The sequence below is a fragment of a genome, unplaced genomic scaffold, assembly GCF_019419815.1.
Source record: "Pyrus x bretschneideri cultivar Hongxiangsu unplaced genomic scaffold, Pyrus_bretschneideri_v1 Contig16, whole genome shotgun sequence".
Lineage (NCBI taxonomy): Eukaryota > Viridiplantae > Streptophyta > Magnoliopsida > Rosales > Rosaceae > Pyrus > Pyrus x bretschneideri.
In genome coordinates, this window is record NW_025999457.1 from 3,924,112 (window position 1) to 3,945,310 (window position 21,199).

A 21,199-nucleotide genomic window follows, 5' to 3' on the forward strand; every position below is an offset into this window, starting at 1 on the left:
AAAAAAGAAATTTAATTTCTAGTTGTTAGGAAGTGTTTGTAAAATAATCAAATCCGCTTTTAGATTACCTAAAATGTTAAAAGTGTTTTAATATAAAAAGTTAGAAGTGTTTTTAAACAGTTTTATAGAAAATGTGTTTATTATGTATTTCTTTCATGGGTCATTTATAGTGTTTATCAAAGCATCACTTGCATTTTTATTAAAATATTGTTGTGCTTTTACTAGAAGCTGAAGTGCTTTTGGGCATAAGTGTTTGTTAGAGAAGTATTCTTAATGAGTCTACCACAAATTGTCAGTGTATCATGCGTTGTGATATTCTAATTTCTATCTAATTTTTTTTATCCGCTTGATAACTATATTTTTTTTAGGAAAAAGAGAAATGAAGAAGGGTGGTAGGAGTGAAGGGAAACAACAAAGAAGAATGAATGAAAAACAAAATCATGAAGTGAAAAGAAATTCAATATAATTTTTAGGTTTTTGGTCTTTTGGGTTTCTTTTTTGTGCATATTTTCACTCTGTCGTGTCTCTCATTCTCGAATGTACTTCTTCTTTCTTTCTAAAACAAGAATAAAAGGTGAAAATAAGAGACAAAATAATTATCAAACGAGACCTTAATAAAAACTTTTGCGTTCGTTTTCCTGCTACTAATCATGTTTTTTTAAATAATTTAAATCTTAATAGGTATATGTGTGCAAAAATAAATCTAACAAAATTAGTAAATTTAAAAGCCGCTCGTATATGCAAATATAGGTTGGGGTAGTTGACGAACCTCATAAGTTCACAATCACAATTATATTTTGGTAAATGGTTTGCCGTTGTTTTGCACTCAAAGTTCAAATTTTCCTCATCCAGGCATAGAGTAAATAACATTTCATGAACTATATATATGTGTGTGTAGTCATTTCGAGCAGCAAACCAAGTGGTACATTGCTATCCCAATTGTCACCAAGACAACATACCATGAATTCTTGACCATGAACACCTCCACAGAATCAAAAACTCAAAACTCACCCAATAAACTTACACATACAAAACTATACAAATAACTCTGAAAACACCCTATAACAAAAGTTCGAGTGACAGTATAAACCATATCCCCTGACCAGCAACATCTGAGAAAGAAAGATTGATCCGACGAGTCAAACAGAAACTACTCAACCTCAGCGTCCTTGGGAAGGGAACGGATTATCTGTAGCAGACTGAGCAAGAGATCCCACATTTGAATTTTGTGATGGAAATAAGTTTGGGTACGAGAAGTATGGGTCGTCATCCATTGAAGACAATCTCTGAGGCTGATGACGAACAGGCTCGCGTTCATAAGCATGATCATTGGGAAGCGGGGAATCAAAACCAGCATTAAGAGGTTCCATAGTGACGGACGAAGCATTTGATATCTCGGATCCCTGGCTATATAAATAGATTTGATGGGGTACCGGAGAATTCATAACACCATCAGAACCACCACTGGGGATATGATGATCGAGGTCTGGTTTTTCTCTAGCATCCGACTGATTAGAAACGTCTTCATGAAATGGATTTTCACTTTCAGACCCATTTTCAGAGGCTTCTTCGCTGTTTTTCTTGGTAATCTCGTTGATTTTAACCTGTGCAAGACTAGCTGCTGAGCGAGCAGCTGTCGCTGCACGTTCTACAGAGTCCGCGGCAGCTTGAGTAGCCGACTGATCAGGAATGTCTACATGAAATGGGTTTTCACTTTCAGACCAATTTTCAGGGACTACTTCGCTGTTTTTCTTGGTGATCTCGTTGATTCTGACCTGTGCAAGACTAGCTGCTGAGCGAGCAGCTGTCGCTGCACGTTCTGCAGAGTCCGCAGCAGCCTGAGCAGCAGCTAACACATCCTGCAAATCAACATTGACCTCACTTCTTGTTCTTGTTCTTGATAGAGAGGGTGGTGGATTGCTTTGTCTTGTAGGAAATGATGCAGAAGAAAGTGAAGGGGCAGAAATAAATGGCAAAAACTGCTTATCTTCCACACCGCCAACCGAGAGATGAGACTGTTCCTGATTGTTAGCTACTGATCTTTCTTCCATCACTTCGCCGGACTCAAGGGATGGCTCTTTAGATTGATTTTCAATGGACCCACATTTGTTTGACAAGTCTTGATCAATTTCAGGGTGTGGATGGGTTGGTAAAGGAGGAGGCATCATTGGTGCTGAGGCTGGATTTGCACTTGGTCGTAGTGACTGCTTAGGAACTTCAGGAAAGTGTAATGAGTCCAAACCGTCATCAGAATCAGACAGTTCTTTCTGGGCTTCATCCGAGGCATATTGCAATGTTTCATCATGTTTTTCTTGGGGAAGGGGCAATTTAGACCCACTTACAAACTGTGTCGGACCACTCTGACAATTAGAGGACAGATTTAAGTAGACATAGGCAAAAAGGAAATAGGGAAAAAGAACAAACAAAAAATGAAACCAAGCAGGGGCGTATATGCTTACCAACAAATCTTCATGCGGTTTGTAAATTTCAGCTTCAGATGCAGCAGGATCCCAATCCAGGCCATGCTCTTCAGCAATTTCTTTAAGAAGCTTTAGTTTTTTCTCAGGTGAGGGAGCACGAACAGATAGCAGTTCTATCAACTGCATCAAAATTGAGTGTCACAAACAGATCATAGGAGCCTAAATATCATGAACAACACCCTTGCAGTTTTAGTTGACTAAGATGAATATCATGGGAGAAAAAGGGAGTACACCACAAAAAGAAAGTTCATAAAACCTGGCGATTGACACCACAATCCGGTATGAGCTCTGCTGCAGCTGCTACAAATTCTTTCCCATATTTGGCGGCAAATAGCATTTGAACTTGCAGCAACTCCGGCAGATCAGCACATCTTGGCGCAGCAAAACACACACTGGATATTGCTTCTTTCAAGTCTATAGGGCATTCCCTGTATCAAACAAAAAGTTATAACCAAATTTTTTAAGATTAGGTGAATTTTAAAATGTAAGTAATTACAAAACTTGCTAACTTTTTGTGTCAAGACTTCAACAAACTTTAATGCCAAAAAAGTAAATCAAGTATCAGAGACAACACTTTGAGAATGAGATAGTGGAAAGATGAGAAAATCAACCATATGAACCTAGTTAAGGTACACAGACTAACCAAGATAACAAGCTAAGTGATGCTAGAAGTGCATGTGTTGCCATGCTACCTCGTAAAGTAACATGGTGGGTTATGTGGAAGTGCCATGTGAGTTAATGGAATTCCCTGGGATACATGAGGGTTGGGGTTGTATAATGCATGGTATGCCATCTAAATCTCCACTACAGTTCACAAGTCTTAGTACAGTTAGAAATTTCATAATGGGTTCATTAGATCCTCCATCAAGGAACAAGGACAAAGTAAATGTGAAACTCAAACAAACTTCCCATAACTGATACTATTGTACTCCCTATTCCAAAAACACGACAACAAACCATCGGTTAGAGAGCAGACAGTGCTCCCCGCTAGCATTTGGTGGGTTTAGTGACTGAATTGCAATCCCCGAATGACAAACTCTGTTTGGTTTGTAGAATATATCGGTAAAAGATGGTATTAAATATTTTATTTGTAACAATTTGGGAAGAAAAGTACGAGCCTATACAACAATCCAGCTTAGCTAAAGTGCTCATATTCCACAAGAAGAAAACCCAATCACTAGTTCTCAAATTTTCTTTTTCCTCTCTCTTCTCTCCCCAACTATTTCTAGAAGCCAACTTAAGTATATATATGAAACTAGAAAGCCAGAACAAGGTTAAAGAGAGAAGGCCCATTAGCAGCATATTTTCTATGGAACTGCAAATTCATGCATATCTATTTTATGGGAATACAAACAAGTCAATTAAACGATTAAGTTTGGGTTCCCCAAAACTTAAAAAAATTGTTTGACTTTGGACCTTTAACTAACATGTAATACGATTGATTAGACTTCCAAAAGAAAATATGATCATTGCACTTTCAAATTATTTCAAAAAGCTTTTGTGATCTAACCTAAAATGCAGTAGCCAAATTTCTTCATACCATGAGAAAACACAGGCTAGTATACAAGCTTAGTCAGACACTAAAAATAAAAAGTTTTACCCCACAAATTACAAGCTTTGCAGATGAAGCCACAGCAACATCTGATTAAGTAATAAAATGATGTATTCCTGACTTAACAAATGCTATGAGAAACCATATCATCATATCCAAAGTACCACGTCCTCATATGTAAGAAATGTAGCTATGCAATTGAAGTCTCTTCCTCTCATCTATAATTTTCTCTTAACAATTTTATCTCTGCTCCATGTACATTTCAAAATGATGCGTGTGTTTGTGATTCTGTGCTTTTGTCTTAGTCTAAAGAGGTTGGTTCTGTTAACAGTTAACACCCACTTGGAATGTAGGGGCTGTTTGTCCCCTTCGCTATAACATGTGGTTTATAAGGCTCTTCTCCAAGATTTAAGTTTGTCTGGTGTTTCTGTGAAGAAAAACTAGTCACATCAATCTAACGCAAAGTTACAACTAACAAGTCAAAGAGCTTTATTTGGTCTTGTAAGGAAACTTGAAAAGAGAAAAGAAAAGAAGTTATTCAGAAATTATAGTTAGGTTTCAAAATCAAAGATACATGGGCATGCTTTTCTAATTTAGATTATCCTAAGGTAATAACATATAAGAATAAAATTCCAATAAAACTCTTTGATAAAATATGGGTGGGGAAACAGGTATGGTGGGGGGAGCAAAGGGATTTTAGCTGAAGTTAAAATCTTTCACACTTATAGCCAAGGTCCTGTGCCAAATCCCTCAAATATTTAAAAATAATCCTTTGATTTGATTTGATTAATTGATTAAGTGTCATTTTATTCTTTATTCTAGCAACAAAGGTCTTCCTTCTTTACAACATATCAATTGCTTTTTAAGAATGAGATTCTACAAAGAAAGTGAAAGCATGCATCAACCAAAAACTAAATCTTCCTGCTTTATACAATCCGCAAACGGTCATTCCTTCACCATACTAAAAGATATGTATAGATATTTTCCAAATTTGCAAACATTGACTTAAATTTGATTTGGTGAAATCAAGTTAATCAACCTATTGGTGCATAATTAGCCATTCAAAAAGATAGCAGGCATAACAGCATGCATTATAATCCCTCCCAAAAATCATCTGAGTGTTTTTCATTAAGAAAATATACAGTACTGAAAATGTTCCCTGTGTAGAGAGAATACGAGATATGACATAACTTCAGCTTACGGTTCTGACCACAAGAATATAAGCTTACACAAATGTTAAACCAGAAGGTTGGGCAGTAATAACATTTCTTTAAAAAAAAAAAAAAAAAAAAAAAAAAAAAAAAAAATCGAAGATAGAAATTGCATGCTAAGTTATTGGAGAATAACCTTTGTGATTCAATAATTGGAAGGCGGACAGCAATAAGCTCGCAAAATAGCTCAAGGATCTCATGAGCTGCCATCATATTCTCTTCTCTAATAATATGCTCCACCTGAAATATAAATATCAACAACACCATTACACAATGATCATTATAAATACCCACACTAAACTTTTTCTTCATACTCTACTTTCTAATAGGAGTACCCAACTCATATATAATTCATACATAGCAACATCTCCTGGTATCGAGAATATAGGGAAAAAAAGATGTATTACCCGAATCCTAGCAGTAGCCTCTTGGCCAGTCTCAAGAAGCTTGCCAATGTCGCGGCGCATCTGTTTAATCTGAATTTCTCTCCTGTTCCTCAACAATTTCATCCGCGGAATCGTCAATTTCAGCAGGGTTTTGCTGCACATACAAATACACACTTACATAAAATCACCCGAAACCGAAAAAATCAAAATCTCAAAGTTGCATAGCACATCCACAGAACGCAAATAATTCCAAACCCACGTCCCCAAAATCCTCAGTAGATCATACTACAACGGGTTTTCTAAAAAATAAAAATTTTGTAAAATCTCACACTTCCAGACAAACGGAGGTACCAAATCGATCCAAGTTTTCGATCGCAATAAAAATTTGGACGAAACTACAACGAAAAAAGGACACAAAAACTGAGAGAAAAAGAGAGAGAGAGAGAGAGCTGAGTGATGGGTACCATTTGGCCGCCTTGAAGCCTTGTTGAAGAAGGAATCGAGCATCGACATGGCCGATGAAAATCCAAATCGTCAATTCCCAAATCAAAGTTTCAATCTTTTCTCTGCGTCTTCGATTTTGTTGATGTCGCAGAAGCGGAAGGAATTGGGGAGATAGAACAATGATCAGTAGCTGAGGAGAGGATTAACTGCTACGTAAAAGTGACACACAGAGTGTTTGGCTACGGACCAAACTCACGCGTGGTTTACGAGTTTGCTTAATGGACAAGGACTCCCTTCCTGCGTGTACGGCCTTGTTTGCGCGGGTGGTCTCTCTGCTGTGCGGTTATTCTTAATTGTGGGGCCAAACACTGCCTTCTTTTTTCTTCTTTTTTTTATAATTATTATTATGAAAATGAGAACGGCAGATAAGTTAAACATTATAGATCAATCTAGAGTAAAGGATAGAGGGACTTGTAGGAAGATTATAAATAAATGTCGCACATTTAAAAGATTTTTAAGGCCAAGCGGTGCTTGCAATTAGTGGAATTATGTAAATCGCATGTAGCGCGTCATAATGTAAAAAAGGTATTTCGCACACGCAAGGTGCGTGCAGAAAGGCTAATTATTATTAAAAGGAGAACGATGTAACCAACCCTTTGAGATAAAGAAATTTTCTCCACTTTTAAGAGCAAACTAAAGGAGCCACTTAGTACTACAGTCTAATAGTATTCTTCTTCACTTGTGAGTGAGAGGTTTTAGGTTTGATTCTCGACAAAAGTAAATTTGAATCGCATTATTGTTAGCCCATTGTAAGGCTAAGCCCACCCTCTCTCTGTCTTCCCTTAATGTAGATAATATCGCTTGTCCAAAAAATAAAAAAAAAGAGCAAACTAAAGGAAATGAGGCACTCCAAAATGAAATATCTTAATAAACCTTCTCCTAGTTAGATGACAAATTAGAAGCTCCAGAAATTAAGTTTCAAATATGACGGATCATAAAAGCTTTATTCCAACAATGGAACCTCTTTGAGCCAAGGTCCCCTTCTGATTTAGGGGGACAACCAAGCCACCTTAGCTGAAGAACACCCTAAACAAGTAACATCCCTTAGGCATTCTTTGGGGATGATTAGATGTGAGCACCAAAAAACTTGAAGGCTAGAAAACACAATTTGGGTGAGTTGCAACCTCCCAACACATGAGAGAACAATATTCTTGAAGAAAGCTGATGTTATACCATAAAATCAATTGACAATTATGAAACCCAATACTCTTACCAATTCTCATAGCTTTTACCCCTTGCTTGAGTCTTGTCATTTAAATAAGAACAATCAGAGAGCTTGAGTTTGGAAGTGATGATCGACCGATCACAAAACTCAAAGAAATAGATCGGCAAGGATTCTAATAGAAAATTAAACAAGAATAGTGTTATTTAAACACTTATTTACCTTCCACATACACTTATTAATATCTTAACCTTGATCTTTTTGAATTCATTTTTTATCTAAGATAAAAAATAAAAATTAGTCAGCAATCCAAAACTTTAGTTCCACCGGTTCAGCTTACTGTACATTTTAAAAGTTTTGAAATACCAGAAATACCCTTAATGGTTTTTGAAATTCACCACGTCTTACCCCCTTGTTTCTGCGATGAACATCTACTCCCTCGTCTGCAAAGCCTTCACTAAGACGTCCACTCTCACAACAATCTCTCTCAATCTCCCTTCAATCTCTCTCAACGCGCTCAAAGAAAGGGCCTCTTTTTCGACACAAAGGTAAGCAAGCAATCTCCTCAAAACGTTCGATTCTAGGGTTTCAATGGTGCTCCTCATTTCGTTTGTTTTGATGCCAGACTCAAATTCCCACGCTAGGGTTTCCAAACTGGTTCGAAATTTGCATTTTTTAGGGTTCTTGCGGACTCTGGGTACCATGCTTCGTGGGTATTTAATGCTTATTGGCTTGTGATCAACCTTTGATTCTTCGTTTCCTCGGTTTTGAATTTAGATTCAATGCTCCAACACTGGGATTTTTTTTTTTTCTTTCTGGAATTTGAAATCTGATGATTTCCTTGTTATTAATTAAGCTTCTTTGTGGTTTCCTCAAGGTTTTTTATTTATTTATTTATTTATTTTTCAATTGAATTCGTGTTAAGCTTCTTGTTGCGTTTGGAATCGTATGCATTAGGCGAAATTAGTAGAAGGGGACCTACTAAGGTTAATTACTTTGATAAACCTACTCCAATTGTATATTAATTTTTGAATCTTGCATGATGTTTTTTTTTTGGACTCTGTTATATGCTTGTGATCAGAACGCATATAAGTAAATAACTACGATGTATTTTTTTCTTATGCAAATAAAAAGTAATTGTCCCGAAAAATCATTCTTATGATGCAAAAACTTGATCGTGGCTTGCAATTTTCGTAGAGCAGTGATCCCTTGGTTTTCTCTCCTGACTCCTCTGGCCCAAAAAATAGGATTTGGTTTATTATACTTCATTATCATCGAGTTTTCCTGCTCCAAACCACTGAATCTTGCATAACCTTCTGGCTTGGTGCTATGGCAAGGCAACAAGTTAAATCCTTCTTTGAGCGAGATCTTGTTTCTTTGTCTCAGCTGGCCCTTTGTGAGGCACTTTATTCTGGCCTATGTTGTTTTAAAAGCCATGAATTTGCATACCTGTTTTGAATGATTTCAAGGTAGGAGGTGGTTTTTTTTTTCCTTTTACTGGCTTATATTTTTGGTTCGTTAACTCAAATGTGGCTTTTGGCTTTTGGTGTTTCAATAGTCTGACTTTTGGGCTCATCAGGTGCTATTGTTTTGTTAGGTTCTGGAAATAAGTAGCAGAGATGATTTCAGAGAAGCCCAGTTGGATTAGACATGAGGGAATGCAAATTTTCTCCATTGACATTCAACCTGGTGGACTTAGGCTTGCCACTGGTGGGGGTGATCACAAGGTACAATTCCTCTCCTCCTTCTACTCTGTTTTCTTGTTTAGGAAATGTAGAAAATTCAAAAAAAATCATTGTTTATTGTTTCTCCAACCTGTACTCCTTTTGGGAACTTTACAAATTTTCTTGTTAAATGATATGTCATTTACATCATTGTTGTGGTTTAGTTGGGAAAGTACTAATCAGATAGTACATTCGAGTTTCCAAAGACTCTTGACCTCAGAATGCATTTGATGAGCTTAGTTTGTTCAAATTTTCAATAAGAGTGTCTTCCTTGCTGGTGGAAAATTTGGTGGATATAAGTTGTAACTTATGTCTAATGATATGTTTGGTTTGTGTTTTTAGAAGGGATCTGAGTTCTTATTAGGAATTTTGTTTTGTGTTAATAAAAAATGGAAATCAGAATAGGGTGGATTCCGAATTCCTCAGAATTGATGATAGATAAATCTATCTTTTTATGTTAGAGTACGTTTGATGAAAACAAATTAAACTTTGTAGTCAAATATAAATCCACCATTTTAAATCTATGTAGAAAAATACAGAATAGCTTTTAAATCCAGAAGCTAAGGATATTATATTTTTGGTTTAGAGCATAACTTGTTTGTAAGGTTGCATGTATTTCCGGTGTGTGATAGTGAAAGTTTAAGCAGATATTTATTGAATATTTTTTATTTTTCATTTTAGCGTTTTCATTTATGTTTCTTGTCTACTAGAATGGAACCCTTATTGTGTTTTTTTATATTTTATCATTTTTTAACTAAGGTTTACGTATTTCAAAAATGGTTATTGAAGTACTTCTTGTGCTATCTGTACCTTACTAATTTTTATTAATTCACAATTGACATTTAAATGCAATAGATGAAAAATATTGATACTTAGAGGTAGCATCTCACGTATGGCATAACTCATCTCCTCAAAGTCTGAATCTGGTGTGGCAAAGGTCCACCATAGTTTGAAAGTAATGCCTCCACTTTAGGTGTACTCCATGCTACTTGCATTCTTTAAGACCATGAAGCCATTTTCTACGTGCGTTCTGGACCTGAAGTAAATCATGTCATTGTATTTGTGCTATCATATTCTAGTACTAGAATTCATTGCAAACACATTTGGATGAAAAATCAGAAAAACAATTAAGTCCAAATGATCACCACTGGCGTCACTAATAGTGGGAGCATTCTGTGCATACATTCAAATTTTCCCATAAAACTATGTTTTATAATTCATTATTGCACATGGTGTTTGAACAGCCACATAATCTCATTGACGGTATATCTTGTGTTAAGACACATCTGGTCATAGTCACATTTATATTTATTTATATTCAGACTTGTTGCATCAACTTACATGATATCATTTGTTATACCATGGAAGCGATTTATTCCTCCCCACTTTACCACTTACAGGTGCGGGTATGGAATATGAAATCCCTTGGCAGGGATTTGGATAATGAAGAATCAGCCCAGAGGCTACTTGCAACTCTCCGTGATCACTTTGGTTCTGTGAATTGTGTTAGGTGGGCTAAACATGGTCAGTTTCTTGCATCAGGATCAGATGACCAAGTGATTCTAATTCATGAGAGAAAGCCTGGTTCAGGAACCACTGAGTTTGGCAGTGGAGAGCCACCTGACCTTGAAAATTGGAAAGTTTCAATGACTTTGAGAGGGCATACTGCAGATGTGGTAATGACATTGCTTTCACTATTTGGGAGGCACCACCTAAATAAATTCTTTCATCTTATAGTTTGTTGAAATGGAGTATGTTTTGCTTCATGAATATGATCCACCTTTTGTTTTCAAAAATCAAGTCATCTTGCTTTTGGTGGATTATCTTGAGCTACAGTGAATTGGGTCTTTGAAGTTAGATCTATGATTGCAGCTGCCCTTCCAAAGAAAAAAACATGGATAGTTTAGTTGTGTTTTATTTCAATTTTCCCAAATGAATGCTATGAAATTTTTTTATAGGTTCCTGATGGGTGTTGTCTTTCCGAGGTGTTGTTTTTCCATGCTTAAAGTAGGTGGATCTTAATTGGTCTCCAGATGACTTGATGTTGGCCAGTGGAAGTTTAGATAACACTATACACATCTGGAACATGAGCAATGGTATTTGCACTGCTGTTCTGAGGGGTCACTCTAGCCTGGTTAAAGGAGTTACTTGGGATCCAATTGGCTCCTTCATAGCAAGTCAATCAGATGATAAGACTGTAATTATTTGGCGAACAAGTGACTGGAGCCTTGCTCACAGGACAGACGGCCATTGGCAAAAATCAGTATGTTAATCGTGTCAATGAAGTTTATCGTTATACAAGTTCCAACATCTTTTTCTAACATGCCTGTGTTTCTTCAGCTTGGATCCACCTTTTTCAGGCGGCTGGGATGGTCCCCTTGTGGCCACTTCATTACTACCACTCACGGATTCCAAAAACCAAGGCATTCTGCACCTGTTCTAGAGAGAGGGGAATGGTCTGCTACATTTGACTTCTTAGGACATAATGCCCCTGTGATCGTGGTGAAGTTTAACCATTCAATGTTTAGGAGGAATATTTCCAATGCTCAGGAAAAAGCAGCTGCACCCATCGGGTGGACTAATGGGGCTTCAAAGACAGGAGAAAAAGAGAAAGAACCACAACCTTATAATGTCATTGCTATTGGGAGTCAGGACAAGACTATAACAGTATGGACTACTGCAAGTCCCCGACCTCTCTTTGTAGCAAAGCATTTCTTTACTCAAAGTGTTGTGGATTTATCCTGGTATGGTTTCCATTTTACAATAAATATCTGCCATTTAGTATTTTTCATATTCTATATCATTTTTAATTTAGCTTTTTATTCATTTTATGTGGTTATTCTTTTATGTAATGTGTTTATGTTTTTCTCATTGAAATAGGAGCCCTGATGGCTATTCACTTTTTGCATGTTCTTTGGATGGTTCGGTGGCAACTTTCCATTTTGATGTTAAAGAACTTGGTAACCGTTTAAGCGATGCTGAACTGGATGAATTGAAGAGAAACCGTTATGGTGATGTTAGAGGTCGGCAAGCAAATTTAGCAGAAAGCCCAGCTCAGTTATTGTTTGAAGCAGCATCTGCTAAGCAAGCCTCAAGCAAAAAACTGGTTCTGGAAGTTCAGCAAAACGAGACAGTTGTAAAACCTTCTACTGAAGCAACGGTTGCAACAATAATTTCTGCAGACAGCTTAAATAAGGTTTCAATACCTGCCAGAATTTCAAGTCCCGTGAAGCAGAGGGAATATAGACGCCCTGATGGTAGAAAGAGGATTATTCCAGAAGCAGTTGGGGTGCCTCTGCAGCAGGAAAATATATCTGCTGGGGTTCAAACCCAGGCACTTGACTTCCCTTCTGTACGTTCTGATAAAAACAATGATGAGAATGGATTAATTGCTGCTGATAGTGGCATCAAAGAAAGTTCTGTTAGGGGAGTAATTGGCAGAAGCACTGAAATAAAGGAAGGACATGGGGTTACTGCTAGAGCTATGATTACCAAGAGCCTTGTTATTGAGAAGGTTCCTTCTTCCACAGGTGGAGATGAAAGCATAGCTGTGGAACAGTCAGGTAATTTGAAGGCTTCTAGTTCAGCAGGTTCTTCATGTTCCACTCTTTCAATTAGGGTGTTTGATAGGAAAGAAGGGGAAGACAATGTACCAGTTTTCTTGGAAGCTCGACCTCGGGAACACGCTGCAAACGACATCGTTGGCTTGGGAAATACATTTATCATGAAAGAAACAGAAATTACTTGTGCAAGAGGGTTACAGACTCTTTGGTCAGATAGGATATCTGGGAAAGTCACTGTTTTAGCTGGAAATGCAAACTTCTGGGCTGTTGGGTGTGAAGATGGATGCATACAGGTGAGAATCGATATTGCTTTTGCACTTGTATACATTCAAGTTTTATCCTTTTCTTTGTTTTTTCTCCCAAGTGTTATTAATAGATTTTGTTCACATTAAGTCAAAACTCTGCATAATATATTTCAATTTGTTTCCTTGGCGGTTGCACTCCTCAGATCCCATCTAAAGTTTAGCATAATTGTCACGAAAATGTTTCTTTCGACATCGACTTAGTCACACATTATGACAAACATCTTCTTGGTACTAGAATTCTGAAGCCAACTTGTTCTTTCTAATCAATCTTTTCTATTGAATTACCCTTGAAGCAATAGCATTCTATTTCCTTTGCAGCATTTTATTTTTAAGTGATTGTAACTGAGAAAGATGCTAATGTACCGGAGGCTCAGATCTTAGCATTCTTTTTCTTAAGGTACTCTTGAAAATCCATTAAAAAAAGAGATGTAGGTTTTGCACAATTGTTTGGCTTAAGCTCTTGGTTGGACATACGGTTCATTCAAGGGGGAGGAATACCCAAAGTCCTAATTCTCAAAAGCGAGTTCAATCTCCCTAACTATTCTGAAAAGCATTATGCCATTTATGTTCATTATAGATTTAGACATAAATATTACCAGTTACCACCAAGCTTGGTGTAAGTGGTTGAATTTGTTTAACTTATGGAAATTGTTGGTTGCCTTGAGTAGGTTTACACAACGTGCGGGAGACGTGCTATGCCAACTATGATGGTAGGATCTGCAGCAATATTTATAGATTGTGACGAGCGCTGGAAATTATTTTTGGTCACAAGAAAAGGATCCTTTTATGTATGGGATCTATTCAAGCAGAATTGTCTCCTCCATGACTCATTGGCATCTCTGGTTGCTTCAAACCCAAACCCATCTGCAAAAGATGCAGGTACCACATTGCACTTGTCTTTTCAACCCTTGAAGTGTCTTTTTGGATCTCTATTTGGTGGATAGCCATAGCCTATGTCTTGTCAGCATGAGGTCTAGATGTGCTTAACATCTTGACCACTGTGGCTGTGGGTATTGTTTTCTCCTTTTATTTCTGATCCCTTTTTTTATATAATCTCTTATTTCTGATTTTTTTTTTTTAATACATGCATTCCAGGCGTGATCAAAGTTATATCAGCAAAGCTATCAAGATCTGGTTCTCCTCTTGTTGTTCTTGCCACTCGCCATGCCTTCCTCTTTGACATGGGCCTGATGTGTTGGCTTAGGGTTGCAGATGACTGCTTTCCTGGGTCAAATTTTGCAAGCTCCTGGCATTCAGGTTCAACTCAGGGTGGTGAGCTGGCTGCTTTGCAGATTGATGTTAGGAAGTACGTGGCCAGAAAGCCAGGTTGGAGCAGGTTTGTACTGAAAACTATGGAATTTTGAGATTATAATATGTGCTGACCTGCACACTGCAGTTTAGTATCCTGCTTTTGGAATTGATTTGTTTTATTTTCTTGTAGGGTGACAGACGATGGGGTGCAGACACGTGCTCACTTGGAGGCTCAGTTGGCTTCCTCGCTAGCTTTAAAGTCAGCTAAAGACTATTGCCAATGCCTTCTATCATATATTCGCTTCCTTGCAAGGTATTTTTTTTTCTTTCTTTTGTGCATATATAATTGAATATAGGAAGACCTATATGTCCTTGCCCTCCTGCTGCTGCTCTTTTGTGCTATTTGCACATACATTTCTACTAATTTTGAGAAACTCTTTTATTATTATAATGTTCCTTGGTGGTTCTTCTCTTCAACTTCTACTGGTATGCTCTGCTTCTGCACTTTTTTATTGTTGGTGGCATCATCTTTTACCCGTTATACAGCAAAAAACATGAGGTGTGAATTTGGTTGTGCAAATTTGACTCTTAAAGTATGTTAAAATTGAAGACTTCTTAGACACTCTCACAAAATGGGGTGTATATGTTTGGTTGTCAATGTTGTCAGCAAGTGTAAAAGTAAGAGATGTATTTATGTCCGTGCAGTGGATGTTGTTGCTTGTGGGCTCTGAATGTCTGTTCTTAAGATGTGATGCCAACATAATTTGTGTGTGTGTGTGTGTGTGTGTGTTGATCTTTAACAATTTTAAACTTTTGATGCATAATAACTTCAGTTTCTGCAGCAATACTCACATATACATACATACATACATACATACATATATATATTATGACTATGTTTTCACTGATTTCAGAGAAGCAGATGAGTCTCGTTTACGAGAAGTGTGTGAGAGTTTCCTTGGACCTCCAACTGGGATGGTGGGCGATACAACTTTAGATTTAAACAGCTCGACATGGGATCCTTGTGTGCTTGTAAGGCTGTCCATACAGTTCTTTGGGTGTCTTGCTATTTTTCAACCCATTTCCCCCCTGCTGTTCATATACATGTTTTTCACTTGTGTTTTTGCTTTTGCAGGGAATGAGGAAACATAAACTTTTACGAGAAGATATCCTTCCAGCAATGGCTTCAAATAGAAAAGTACAGAGACTGCTTAATGAATTCATGGATCTCATTTCCGAATATGAAAGTGCTGAAACAAATATAGAGAAAAAGATTCAAACTTCGCTGACAGCACATCCACCAGCAGCTGATGAAATGGACTCTGCTCCTTCCAGGACAAACGAATTGGACATTGTCCCTGCAAGCAACAGAGAAAACGAAGTCTGTTCCTGCCTCAACCTGACCAAAAGGACTCTTCCCAGTTAGCAACAGATACAGAAAATTCTGCTCCAGTAGCCGAAGACAAAGTTAATCCAGATCCGCCAATGATCAGTCAAGTTAGTGTTGCTGCACAAGATGCAGGTTCTTGAGTTTTGCATCTGGGAAATGCAAGAAATAGCGCGTGTTAACTTGTAGTTGAACTGGAGTCCTCTTGATGATGACCTATGTATATGTTTCGCCGATCACCTTCCTAGACTGGAGTCCATTTTTCCGATCACCTTTCTTCTCGGGGAAAAGCTAACTACGGCTGAAAGCATATCATATGCTGTGTTAAAGACAATGTTTGGTGATCTGTTGATGGTTTCCTCTCAGACGCATTTAGACCAAAAAAGGACTTTCCAAATGTAGTGTACCATATGTAGCCGGCTTGTACATTATTCGGCGTTATCGGAATTAAGGTCGCTTAATATTTTGTAGTTGTAGACTTCTGGTGTTGTACTAGGCGTGCCTGCCATAAGGCGCTGATGAACACGTCTGTGTACTGTGTGTAATTTATTGGTAAATTTTTTTTCTTAAATTATTCATAAATTTTACTCGTCTAATGAATTAAACTTGATTCTTTCCTGCACTGGTTGGAAATAGTAGGCTGTAAAAACGGTGATGGCTTGTGGCTTCGGGTTTTGAATGGTCAATATTTGAACAAAATCACAATTCAATCAAATACTCTGCTTCGATGACAATTTGTTGCAATCACAGGAAGCAAACGCAAACGCCAATAACCGCAGTTGTTGTCCGTCTTTGGATATCATAAATTAGTAATTTTAAATTTTAAATGAATTAAATTTCTTCCACATTTTTCTCCAATACCTCTCACTTCTATAATTTTCTCCGAACCACAAGATTGCTGGTATCATATTATATATATGTATGTATTAGTAATTTTAAATGGAGGCGGATCCGTAGGACTACATTTTTTTACGTAAGTTTTAGACCATTAGATTGGTCCACTTTTAATGGTTGAGATCTAATCTAGTAAGGCAATTAATTAGTTAGATATTTATTTTTTTCAAACAAATTTATATTGGAAATAAATCTTTGAACTTTCTAATTATAATTTCATGCACCTAATCTTGTTGTCAATTTTTGGTGTTCACTCTAGATAATTGTTGACTAGTCTTCATCTCACAAATAATGTGAATCTTGATGCAATAACCAGAGCACCATAACAGATCGACTAACAGTGATGGCAAGAGAAGAGAAAATAAATAAATAAAAAATAAAAAAGGAAAGCGAGGGAACAAATCAATCACAATATTGAGGAGAGAGAATGTAAGTGATAATTAAAAAGTTTTAAAATTTTAATTTTCTATGTATATTTGTTTAGAAAATTAACTAAATGCCATGTCAAATTAGATCTCAACCATTAAAAGTATAAATCTAACGGTTTAAGATTTGTGCCAAAATTTATGTCAAAAATACGGTGTCACGGATCCGTCCCTATTTTAAATATGTATTTATTTTTTACAAAAATAAATTCCAAGTCCTAAGCCCCTCCCAATAAAATGCTAAAACCCTAACCGAAAATGATCAACACCAGCCCTTGACGAACCTTCGAAAACCCTAAACCCTCAAAGTTCACCTCACACTGCACCGGACCTTTTAAAATTATAAAAGAAATAAACTTGAGAACAAGTTAGAAATCTGCCCTATCTTTTATTTAGTAACCGGTCACCTGCAATAAAATTTGTGACCTATTTTATAAAATTTAATTAAACCTGTATTTTTCCTTAAAGTCGAAGTCAAACTCAGTATTTAATCTGAATTTATCTTGTATGGGGCTTGGCTTGCCACTGGACTTCGTTGAGTGGCATTACAATCCACTCAAAACTCGCCATGTGACAAGTCTTAAATATAATCTTTTATCATTCTTTTATATTTAAAATTTTTATAATAATTTTTTTAACTAATTAATATTATATATATATATATATTAATGTTATGTTTCCTTTTTTATTTCTTTCCCCCAATTTTTTTTTCTTCCCAAATCACCCCACCCCCCAAAAAAAACACTTTGTTTTGCCATAGGTGTCTTAGGTTTCAGTACTCCCTCCCCCTTCTTTCTTTCCCAGTTTTGTTTCCTTCTTTCTTTAAAAAAAAAAAAAAAAAAAAAAAAAAAAGTTCTGCACCCACTCCAATTTTATCATGGAAAGCAACCAAGAATGTGCAAGTTTCTTTTCTTTCTTTATACAATAGTTGCTTTGATCATATGACATGAATAATCCACATATATAGCTGTATTAGGGTTTTGTTTTTTTCTTTTAATTGGGGGTTTTTGGGTTCGGATGAGGGTTTTTAGTTTTTTATACTTATAATATGAATTAGGGTATCTGTTATGTTCACTACCTTCTTTATTATGAGTCTTTAATTAATATGTTAGTTTAATCTTTGATTTTTTTTTTTTTCAATTGATCGGTTGCTGTTGAGGCAATGGAGTTTGAAGAAGATCTAAAAATCGGAATGATGGTGCATTCAGATGCTGAAGCTTTTCAAGTATGCAATGCTTATACTTTGAGGAAGGGGTTCAGTCTTCGTAAAGGGCATATTCGAAGAAATAAATCAAATAATGTTACGCAATGAGATTTTTTTTTTTTTTTTTTAAAGAAAGAAAGAAACAAAACTGGGAAAGAAAGAAAGGGGAGGGAGTCCTAAGACCTACGGCAAAACAAAGTTGGGGAGGGGGGATTTGGGAAGAAAAAAATAGGGGGAAAGAAATAAAAAAGGAAACATAACATTAATATATATAATATATTAATTAGTTAAAAAAATAACTATAAAAATTTTAAATATAAAAGAATGATAAAAGTTTATATTTAAGACTTGCCGCGTGGCGAATTTTAAGTAGATTGTAGTGCCACTAACGAAGTCCAGTGGCAAGCCAAGCCCCACACAAGTTTTTCTCGATTAAGAGAGCTGTTTAGCTTTTAAATTTTTGTACATTCTACTATATGACCTAATATTGTAATTTTATTTGGGAATGTTATTGGCACTCTAAAAATCTCATTCTACACTCCTCACAAGTGTATTTTGCTTTCCAAATATAGAAAGTTTGGAGTGATAGAATGAGATTTTTAGAGTGACAATAACAATTCCTTTTTTTTTTTAGTACGTCAATATTTTTACACTAAGGATTCTTACCCAATAGTATAATTTTAGACATGCACTTCAGTATCTATATATTTAAAGTAACAGTACAAGTTCCAAATTTTGTGCTTTTGAAATCATCACTTGTGGGCACTGCAAAATCTGGGACTTTATGTTAAAATTGGAAAACTTGCCAAAACATGTGATACTTTGAAATTGAAAGGATGGCCGTGGATCATGTGAAGTGCAACAGATGTACCCTGCCACATGCCACATGCCACATTTAAAACCATTCCCTCCTCATTTCCATTTAATATTTTACCCCTTACATAAATTATGTGTATATATTTACCCCCATCGATATCCCTTATCATGCACCTTCTTCTTTCTTACTCTCTCTCTCTTTAGCTTTTCTTAAGTCTTCCTTTGTAATGAAATCTCTTTTCAGGATTTGCCTTTAGTAGTCCGACATTTTAAACAATTCTTATCGCTTGATTTCTTAGAGTTAATATTTTTAAAGTTAATCTTCATCAGTTTATTTTCCGTGCTACTGAGTAGTTCCTCGTATTTGTGTAGTTAATTTCAATCACTACAAGAACTACAAATTACAAACAAAACATGAAGAAGAACTTGTCTGTTGGAGTTGCAGCTCACACAAGTTTCCTCCTTGTGGTTTTCTTCATGCTAATTACGATAGGCAGAAGCCTATGTGTTAGGCTTCCTCACGTCCCACGTACGTATAATCCATATCTCATTCATTAATGTTGGTTACATATATATGATCACTCTTAATTTGTCTTCCTTGATACTTCAGTAGACCTTCAAAGAGAAGTCGGAGCCGGTAACAGAGACAACCTATACCGAAGCAAGGAAGGAGGAACGGAAGAAGCGAGGAAGGACCTACTTGGAAGCGGGTCGAAGTTGCCGGACTGTTCACATGCGTGCGGACCGTGCTTTCCATGTAAAAGAGTGATGGTGAGCTTCAAGTGCTTCGTTTCAGAGTCATGCCCAATTGTTTACAGGTGCATGTGTAAAGGGAAGTACTACCATGTTCCCTATAACTAGTATTCATCATCAGATCACCACATTGCGACGGCCTTTGCTAGTTATACGCATGCATGCATGGGGATTCCTCGCTAGGAACGCAATGTGTCAACTTGTGAACCCAACTTTTTTTGGAGCCTGGCAGTGGCAGTGGCAGTCGCCCTGCTCGCCCTATGCCACAACGGGCCTTAGGAGGATGCATGTTAACTTGTGCGAGCGGATTTTTCTTATTTATGTACGATTAATTTGTTTCGGATTTAATTGTAGTTCAGAATTTTCAGATGAGCAGAAGAAAAATGTATTAATTGTAGGGGAAAGTTAATTTGTATCTCATCACGAGTTCCTTGTTTTTCTTTTTTTTTTTCCCTAGCCAATTATTATATTTGAATTTTTGCCTTCTATCTCTGTGATTTATAGTTTATACCCATGAATGTTTCGGCAGTGATGTCATTAATTGTTGTAACTGCCTGTAATGAACCGTAAAAAGTTTCCTAGTTAATAGTCAATTCAATCCACCCAAACGAATAGTAACTAACACTAGCTGTCCTAGTGCATCTCCACTCCTAATCTGAATAGCCTAGGTAATTCGCATCAAAATATTATTTATTTTTTTAATATTTATTTTTAATTTCGAATAGGTTTTTTAACCAATTTTGTCACGTCACGAATTATGATCCAAAAGTACAATTTTTCGGATAAGATTTTTAAGTAGATTTTTAGCCAATTCTGTAGTGCTATGTGTCATGATTTTGTAAGAATTATATGGACAGATTTCTGATAAGATTTTGAACAAATCATATTGCGCCACATGTCACTATCTGTTTAGAATCCTTGAGAATATATTTCGATAAGATTTTTAACCAATCACGTCGTGCCACATGGCATTATTTACAACCTCATCTTTTTTTCCCATATAAACTCTTCATCCATCCTAAAGTCATACACCAAAATCAAAATAGCTCAGAATCTTTCTTCATAGTTTATAAATCTCGAGTTTTTACAATGTCTTCTTCAAGTAGATTGTTATAAATCAATGAGCAAGAGAAATAATTCTTTGAGGAAGATGAATAATTGTTCAATCTCGAGGATGGTAAAGATGAGGTGTTCGAAATGGAAGAGGAAAAAGATGATGAACTTAGAAGCGGGGTGAGATCTCCAGACTTCTTGCACCAATCTTCTCGCAAAACAAGGTACGAACCGTCTTCCAAACTTCTCACAAGTGCACCTCATTACTTGTAATCAGATCATGAGTAGCTTGAACCCAGGTAATGTTTTATAATATGTCTTCAGGGTCAATATTTGTTATATTAAAAATAGGTATAGGTTGGCCAAATGCTGACAAAATGACTCACTTAAAATTGAAAAAAAGTTTGGCGATGCGTGGTCGTTTTACAATTCCATAAAGACTTGTGTCCTCAGTTGCTTGTACCTCCATGAACATTATTTCCAGCTATGCCCCATATATGATGTTGCAGTGAATCATTAAATGGAACCT

At 36.5% G+C, this 21,199-nt stretch overlaps 1 protein-coding gene and 1 pseudogene across 1 annotated transcript; one reads left to right on the top strand and one right to left on the bottom strand.

Annotated features, from left to right (window-relative positions):
* Positions 1–855: 855 nt before the first annotated feature.
* LOC103931336 lies at positions 856–6,142 on the bottom strand (annotated as a pseudogene).
* Positions 6,143–7,710: 1,568 nt separating this feature from the next.
* LOC125475757 (protein HIRA-like) lies at positions 7,711–16,121 on the top strand. The gene is given in 13 exon segments (XM_048581002.1): positions 7,711–7,843; positions 8,875–9,022; positions 10,420–10,695; positions 11,031–11,282; positions 11,360–11,763; positions 11,900–12,875; positions 13,556–13,766; positions 13,983–14,223; positions 14,329–14,451; positions 15,053–15,170; positions 15,274–15,501; positions 15,503–15,538; positions 15,540–16,121. Coding segments are annotated over 12 exon segments (3,102 nt in total). The 5' UTR covers positions 7,711–7,843; positions 8,875–8,914; the 3' UTR covers positions 15,669–16,121.
* Positions 16,122–21,199: the final 5,078 nt, after the last annotated feature.